Source organism: Pseudorasbora parva, chromosome 2 (assembly GCF_024679245.1).
Source record: "Pseudorasbora parva isolate DD20220531a chromosome 2, ASM2467924v1, whole genome shotgun sequence".
In the NCBI taxonomy this organism is placed as follows: domain Eukaryota; kingdom Metazoa; phylum Chordata; class Actinopteri; order Cypriniformes; family Gobionidae; genus Pseudorasbora; species Pseudorasbora parva.
In genome coordinates this window covers 34,531,459-34,540,124 of record NC_090173.1, presented here as the reverse complement: position 1 = coordinate 34,540,124, position 8,666 = coordinate 34,531,459, and the positions used below count along the sequence as shown (strand labels likewise).

The 8,666-nt window shown below is 36.7% G+C and overlaps 2 protein-coding genes across 2 annotated transcripts; one reads left to right on the top strand and one right to left on the bottom strand.

The window, feature by feature from the left end:
- Positions 1-1,011: 1,011 nt before the first annotated feature.
- LOC137053466 (mitochondrial import inner membrane translocase subunit Tim29-like) lies at positions 1,012-2,662 on the bottom strand. Its single transcript, XM_067428955.1, has 2 exons — positions 2,332-2,662; positions 1,012-2,037 (listed from the first exon to the last, which is right to left on the bottom strand). The coding sequence occupies exons 1-2, from the start codon at positions 2,426-2,428 to the stop codon at positions 1,382-1,384; spliced, it is 753 nt and encodes a 250-aa protein (XP_067285056.1). The 5' UTR covers positions 2,429-2,662; the 3' UTR covers positions 1,012-1,381.
- Positions 2,663-3,035: 373 nt separating this feature from the next.
- LOC137041398 (protein YIPF1-like) lies at positions 3,036-7,795 on the top strand. Its single transcript, XM_067417645.1, has 9 exons — positions 3,036-3,307; positions 3,401-3,478; positions 3,556-3,698; positions 3,809-3,889; positions 4,318-4,405; positions 4,527-4,643; positions 4,881-5,047; positions 5,138-5,320; positions 7,081-7,795. Exons 2-9 carry the CDS (start codon positions 3,448-3,450, stop codon positions 7,168-7,170), a joined length of 900 nt encoding a protein of 299 aa, XP_067273746.1. The 5' UTR covers positions 3,036-3,307; positions 3,401-3,447; the 3' UTR covers positions 7,171-7,795.
- Positions 7,796-8,666: the final 871 nt, after the last annotated feature.

Here is an 8,666-nt window from a genome sequence, read left to right as displayed (position 1 = left end):
GTCGAGGTATGAGGATAGTAGCCTAATGCGGAGTCGCTCCAACTTTCTTCAGTCAGCTTGCATCTATGTTCTGAGTGGATAACAATTTCTCCAAATAACGGCATTTTTCTAGCTTATTTTTCTCGCGGTGCTTTTCCTTCAATGTTCTTCTGCTTCTCCCGTTATGCGAGTTATTGAACGATATCTACTATTATAATCTCTTCGATAAGAGTAGTGTTACCTCAAAAAATGACGCCGTGGTGACGTCACACACAACAAACCCAAGTTATGCAGGGTTATTGAAAGCACATCCAGTTGCATCTAAACGACAAAAATTTTAGAGAACTTGGATTTTTTTTAAACCAAAAGGGTTGAAAAGGGGTAACAAGTTGGTATTGCCATATAAAATAATAAAAAAAAGTGTTCCAAGGGACCTAGTAGTATGTACTTGTGAGAAATGAGCCGTCATTCCACAAGGGGGAGTAACACTGATTTAAGAGTTTAATGGGTATATATATATATATATATATATATATATATATATATATATATATATATATATATATATATATATATATATATATATATATAATAACATTTGAAAGTGTTTTTAGAAAGGAAGTTAAATTTCTATTTATTTATTATTAATTTAAAGGTGATTGTGAGATGCTGAATAAATTATCTCCAGATAGTATCTGTTCTTACATTTAAAAAAAAAAAAAAAATATAGATGACCACAATGTAAATAAGCATTTGGCTTTCTTGCGTATTTTATCCTTGACAGCTTTGTTGTTTGAACAATCTGTATACAATATATTTCTTGTCTAATTAAACAACCAAACACATGATCCTTCAGAAAATATTTCTAATGCTGATTTGCTTCCCAATAAACATGTTTTTATTATCATCAATGTTTAAAAGAGTTGTATGAATAGAAATTTCAAAAGAACAGCATTTATTTGAAATATTTATTTTTGTAAATATTAGTCTATCTATCTATCTATCTATCTATCTATCTATCTATCTATCTATCTATCTATCTGCATTGCTACCTTTATTGCAAAATATAGCAAACATAAGTAAACAAAAGATATCGTTTAAAGAAAACTTTGACAGAAATTTGACAGAGATATCTTTGATCAGTTTATGTAGTGTTGTGCTGTTGTGTCATTGTAAAACAAGGCCAGGCATCACTGCAGATGTTTTAATGTACTTATTTGCACAACTTTAGCAGTAACAGACAAAATTATAATGCTGCTTCCATAAACACCTTATCATAATGATTTCCACTAACATATCTTATTTTCATTTCTTATCAACAGCTTATTCTTGAAAGCATGATCACTAGGGTCATTTTTGAGATAACACAAAGTTAACACGTTCACAAAAAAGTCTTTATTATCTATGTTGTGTTGCTTTCTTTTCCTATAACAGATATGGCCATGTCTTTTTGTATACTACCTAATTCATTGCTGTCATCTTCCATCACCACAGCTTTCCATGATTCCTGATGAAGCTTTTCGTTCATTTCAGTTATCTGGGGTGATGGGGGGACTGTTGCCACCAAAGCAGGAGGAAGATGTTTGAACTCCTCCTCATTTATATCAAAATCCTTCATTTTATTTTCAAGCACCCACCAGCGTCCCGCAAATCCCACATCCAGCACACGTTTGGGCAGCTCTGTCCAGGGCACAGAGATTGCTGAACAATGTGCCTCATACAGGCTGGATTCAGAGTTGTAGTCTGTGTAATAAGTCAAAGAGGCAATGCCCAAACTGACATAGCGCAGTTTGCCCTCATTTCGCAGTTTCACAAGGCTCTGGACGTGGCCATCTGAGGTGGCACTGCGTATCCATGGTGACAGGAGAGCCAGCCGGTTAGAGGTTACTAGCAGGCTGGTCTCAAAGGAGTCATCATCTGGGTTGGTGTAAAAACAGGCGTACATTCCTCCCAGAAGACCCAGGTACACTGAAGCTTTGACAGGTCGCTCCCTGGCCCCCAAAACTGCCTCACGACAAGCCTCCTTATAATCGCTTAAAAGGCTACGGCACCATACACCTGGAAACAGTGAAAATAGCAGAACTTTTTCCCTACTGACACATACGTAAAACATGCACTAAAAAAAACATGCAGTACGGAAGCATCTTCATCACGTGCAATTAAAAAAATTGTTAGCAAACTAATACACAGTTCTATTTGTGTATATACAATTAACATGCCTGCACTGCAGTAATTTCTATGATTAACGTAACTAAAATAAATGTAACGTTACTTGCGTGACTGACCACCTAAAGGTAATATGAACTCTACTTATGTGGGAAGCAAAAAAGAAAACCGTAACGTTAGTCTTACCTGCGCGACTGTTAATGAGTCTTTGCCATCTTGTGCCCTTGGTTGTCACCGTGGCTGCTGTGGAGCACCATCTCTTCAGCAGCCACGAGGCGGCCATGTTAGCAAATGAACTCACGAACTGTGACAGGTCACAGTTCACGGTGGCTATAGCACAGGAAGAGATTCCAGCAGGTCGTTTACAAGGCTGGCCCAACCTTTCTTTTACTGTCTATGGGCCCAACGTAGAAACGTTGGCGACGGTGAAACCGAAGGAGAAGAGCCAAAATGGCGAGACGTAAGGCCAGCGTACGGCACGTGAAATGTTATTGGTCCGGTGAAGAAACACAAAATCCCGTTTTTCCGTTCCACCATACAAAAATACAAAAGAGGAGAGGGATATTATTTGTCAATATTTTGTTCAACTAGTGTTTTAAAGCGTTATCATTTTCAATATTTGGATCTGTAATTGTGGGATTTGGCAAGAAAATATTTTTATGCGCTATGAAGATTTTATGACAATTTTATATAGCCTTGTATTGATAAATATATTTTGTCAAAGTATTTAATTATTACATAACCGTCAGAAAATGTTATTTATTTGATCAAAGTAGTCAACAGCAAAAAAATAACAGGACACAGAGGTTTTATTTCATACAAACCCTTTTGGTCTAAGATAATACAACATGCCTTGACGATCTTTAATCCGGATTTGTTCCGGTCACGTGGTTATGTTTTGACGCACCGGAACCCTGCAGGTGACGTGGAATATGGGGAAGATAATGTTAAATCCCTGTTTATTAAGACGGTCTCACATCTATTCTGGCTTCAATCGAATCGGTCAATTATTTTAAAATATCAGTTGATCAAAAGATAGTGTTAAATAGCATCCAGGCTGACGAAACATATTTTTTTACCTGCTTCCTTGAAAGAAGCTCGATTGTTGAAGTTGCCAGAAGGAGTCAGCGTTTGCATAGAATTGCCATATTGTAGCAGCCAGGTGAGTGAATTAGTCTAAATCTGATCTGATTTTATTGCTGACGGTTGTCGAATGATTTTTTGTTATGTTTATGCCCCTTTTTCTCCTTCGCAGATAATATTTCTATGAGAACTCCCTGAGAGAACTTGTGATCTCCAGTAATGGCTAGTCCAGATGATTTAAAGTTTCAGGGTAATGCCACTGCTATGTGCCACCTTGTTCTTGTCTCACTGTCTATCTGCTTTAATCTCAGTTCTGCACGTTTTCAGAGTTTGAGGAAGCCACCGATCTCCTGTCTTCAAATCCTGGAGCCTCAACCCTCAGTTTATCCAGCCCCAGCGCTGCAGCCTCCTCTGCAGAAGTTAAAGTTGACCTGTCAGATGATGAAGAAAATCAGCAAGAGGGTTCAGAGGTGAGCTGCAGAACAAAACTGGCAAATAAGGGTCACAAGTAACTGCGTGTTTCATATGCCTCTTAGTTTATATTCAGTGGTGTAAGCCAGTTTTTTCATTATTCCCACAGTTGCTTGGAGGTGAAAAACAAACAGGTGGTTTTTGGACGTTTGAATACTATCAGTCGTTCTTCAACATAGATACAGTGCAGGTACATTGTTTTCTTACTTCTTTCATTCTTTATATTCCCAAACAATTAAAAAATCTGGGTTCAATCAAATTGATCCCAACTCGCAACTGCATTCAGTATACTTTACCAAAATTACACTACGGGGTAAAAACAGTAAACCTTTAACATTAACACACAAAAAAAGTTTATTCAACAAATGTATGTGTGTATATATATATATGTATATGTATGTATGTATGTATATATATATATATATATATATATATATAAAGGGGGACCCTGGTTGCTTGGTCATTTAAAGGGTTAGTTTATCCAAAAATGAAATATGTCATTAATTATTCATCCTCAAATCGTTCCAAACCAGTCTACTTGGAGCCACCACACTTAAGTGTGAACATCAACTATTCCAGGGTCCTAGTAATTTTGTGCTGTCATCTTTATTATTGTAGGTGCTGGATCGCATAAAGGGCTCAGTTATGCCTTTGCCAGGTCGGAATTTTGTCAAACACCACATTCGAAGTAACCCTGACCTATATGGTAATGTATCATATTATTTTTATTCACTCAAAACATCTATTCACAACACATTTAAACTATTTCAGCATTGCTGGATTATCACGATACTCTCAGACAGTTTTTGTTTCCCTTCCTCTGTCAGGTCCTTTCTGGATATGTGTGACTCTAGTGTTCTCAGTGGCCATAAGTGGAAATCTCTACACATTTCTGACTGAGATGGGAAACACAGATTATCACTACAGACCTGAATTCCACAGAGGTGAGAGGGCAGTAGGGACAGGAATTTGTAGAAAATGATTCTACTTCTCATTTCCTGATAATTTTCATAACTTTTAAGAGTAATTGGACCTAACTATATACTTTACAAATATTTTGAACAAAATATAACTTTGTTAACATTTATTTTTAATATTAATATATGAACATTCAAATTAATTTTTCAGTTTCTGTCAGTCGCTTATGAATATACTAAACTACTGGTTTTGTTCTGTTGTAGTTTCAATTGCAGCAGTCGCTGTGTTCCTTTATGCATGGCTGGTGCCTCTAGGAGTTTGGGGCTTCCTAACATGGCGTCAAAGTGTTGAGAGGCAGATCAGCGGTTACACATTTTTAGAGACTGTGTGTGTCTATGGTTACTCTCTCTTCATTTATATCCCTACCTCGGTAAGTTTGATACCATGTTCAAAAGCACATCATCAGGTCATACTTCATCATGTTAGACCCAATAAGTCATACTTGATCTGTTTTTTTTAGATATTATGGACCATTCCCCTCTACTGGCTCCAGTGGCTGTTGATTGTCATTGCCATGGTGATATCTGGCTCTGTGTTGGTCCTGACATTCTGGCCGACTGTTCGCGATGACACAAAACTAACAGCTTTTGTTACCATGGCAGTTATAGTGTCACTTCATGCCCTTCTGGCTGTTGGCTGCAAGGTAAGAGAAACTCTTCAGATTACTATTCCAGGTCATATACTACTTAAAGGAACACTCCACTTTTTTGAAAATAGGCTAATTTTCCAACTCTCCTAGAATTAAACAGTTGAGTTTTACCATTTTCAAACCATTCAGCGGATCTCCATGTCTGGTGGTAGCACTTTTAAGCATAGTTTAGCATTGATAATTCAATCTGATTAGACTGTTAACATAGCACTCAAAAATGACCAAATAGGGTCGTACTTTAGATATTTTTCCTATTTAAAACTTGACTCTCCTGTAGTTACATCATGTACTTAGACCGTCAGAAAAGTTGCGATATCTAGATCGATATGGCTAGGAACAATACTCTCATTCCTGAAAAATGGCTAACTCCTGTCAACATAACCAACGTGACAACCTGCTTGCACAAGGAGCGTGCTTGGGGACTATTTTCTGGCGCTGCATAATATCATTGCGGCTGGTGCACTAGTCTAGAAAATCACAACTTTTCATTTTATCACACAATGTAACTACAGAAGAGTCAAGTTTAATATCGAAAGTCTTCGGTAATTTTTGAGCGAGATGCTAACAGTCTAATCAGATTCAATGACCTATGCTAAACTATGTTAAAAGTTCTACCGCCAGAACCAGATTGGCTGAATGGATTAGAAAATGGTACAACTCAAGAGTTTAACTCTAGGGGAGTTGGAAAATGAGCCTATTTTCAAAAAATGTGGAGTGTTCCTTTAAAAGCAATTAGCTACATCACAGATAATAACCCTTACTCTTTGAGCAGTAAAGTTCCTTAAATTGGCCTCACTTCTAGGAGCAATTATTGGTTATGCATTGCCGTAATTCCTGTTATCCATATGTGAATATGAAGGGAAAGTAGCCAGGTTTACTTTTATCGCTGGTTTTGGCTTGCGTTGAAAAATTGAATATTATTTTACACAGAAACCAACTCTTTCACACCAGTCTTATGCTAACACTTTTAATTTGAAACAGTTTGATAGCACTGTGAATAAACATTTAATTTTTTTGTGCTTTCTTTCAAGTCTTGTTACTTTTTTACAAATCAAATGAGTCCATATTTTCTGTAATAACTGTCAACAGATGCCGTTGATTTAAGGTCAGGTGATTTATAATCTGGCATACACTACTATTAAAGTTAACTATAAGTTTGGGGTCAGTATAAAAAATAAATAATTAGTATCAATTAATTTATTCACCAAGGACAAATTAAATGGATCAAATGACAGTAAAGACATTTTCAATATTACAAAATATTTCTATTTCAAATAAATGCTGAACTTTGGTTTCCACAAGAATATTAAGCAGCACAACTGTTTTCAACATTTATAATAATAAAATAAATGTTTCTTGAGCAGCAAATCATCACGTTAGAATGATTCCTGAAGAATCATGACACTGGAGACTGGAGTAATGGTGCTGAAATATATATGATATATATAATATGAAATGTATTCCTGTAATGTCAAAGCTGAATTTTCTGCATTGGTGTCATGATCCTTATATAATAATAAATAAACAGTAATGGTGATCAACTAAATGCAGCCTTGGTAAGCATTAGAGACTTAAAAACATTTAAAAAATATTACTGACCCCAAACTTTTGAACGGTTCTCTATCCTTTGAGAATATCTGAAATATAAATGAATCATAAACAAACTCCCATTCCAATTGTACAGTGCCAGTCATTATTTCTTCTGGTAGATAAACTCAGATTTAGTATTTAATACATTGCTTCTCTCATTTTAGCTCTACTTTTTCCAAACGGCATCACACTCTGGACAACAGATTACCCCAGCCTCAAATCACACAGCACTTACTGTGGGAAAACCTCTATGACCAACTGAATGGGAGCCGAAGAGTCTTTAGATTCAAAGGACATGGAATATACTATGAAGTTATGAAATGGAGTTCTGATAAGCGTGCTAACTCTAGACGCACACATGCATTCCCAGCAAATACATCGAAAGTGTTTCTAGTCTGTAACTAACCCAGCAGATGAAATAACCTCCCTTAAGTCAAATCACAGGAATGATTTACTGATTACTTTAATTTGTACAATTTTTTTTTTTTCTAAAGTGACCAGCTTGATATTATTTTCCTTAAGTGTTATGGTCACCTGTTCATTTATCATATTTTAATTTGGTTGGGTTTTGATCAAATTAAACTTAAGTAATTTAAAAGTAATAATCTTGCTTTACTTTGAACTGATTTGAGGTTTGCCTTAACACCTGACTGCTCTTCTTTCAAGGCTACTTTCTCTCATTGTTGTGTAAAATTGAGAGATGAAGAACATGTATTTAAGTATTAAGTATTTAATTTTGCTTTCCTGGGCAGTTTTCTGTTTGATGACATTGTGGATTAAATAATTATTGTCAGAGTGGACATTTTAATTGAGCTTTTTTGGTATGAATGTATATGAAACTTACTTTGTTCCTCACATTTCTAATGATGTATGCTTTGTGCATATACAGGTGCTGGTCATATAATTAGAATATCATCAAAAAGTTTATTTATTTCACTAATTCCACTCAAAAAGTGAAACTTATATTGATTCATTACACATATAAGTGTGTTTTACACTCCTTTTGCCTGAATTACCGCAGGAATGCGGTGTAGCATAGAGCCGATCAGTCTGTGGCTCGGCCCAGGTGTTATGAGAGCCCCGGTTGCTCTGATAGCCTTCAGCTCTTCTGCATTGCTGGGTCTGGCGTAAATCGCATCTTCCTCATCACAATACCCCATAGATTTTATATGGTTTGCTAGCCAGTTAAGAACAGTGATACCATGGTCCTTAAACCAGGTACGGGTTGCTTTGGCACTGTGCAGGTGCCAAATCCTGTTGGAAAATGAAATCGGTATCTCCATAAAGTTGGTCAGCAGCAGGAAGCATGAAGTCCTCTAAAACTTCCTGGTATAAAGCTGCATTGACCTTGGACCTCAGAAAACAGTGGACCAACACCAGCAAATTACATTGCACCCTAAACAATTATTGGAAACTAAACAATGGACCTCAAGCAACATGGGTTGTGCCTCTCCTCTCTTCCTCCAGACTGGGACCCTGATTTTCCAAGGAAATGCAAAATTTTCATTCATCAGCGAACATAACTTTGGACTCAGCAGTCCTTTTTTGTCTTTAGCCCAGGCGAGAAGCTGTCTGTTGTTTAAGAGTGGCTAGATACAAGGAATGCAACAGCTGAAACTCATATGTCTGTGCATAGTGGTTCTTGAAGTACTGACTCCAGCTGCAGTCCACTTTTTGTGAAGCTTACCACATTTTTTTCCCCCACAATCCTCTCCAGGGTGCGGTAATCCCTATTGCTTTTTTCAACTAC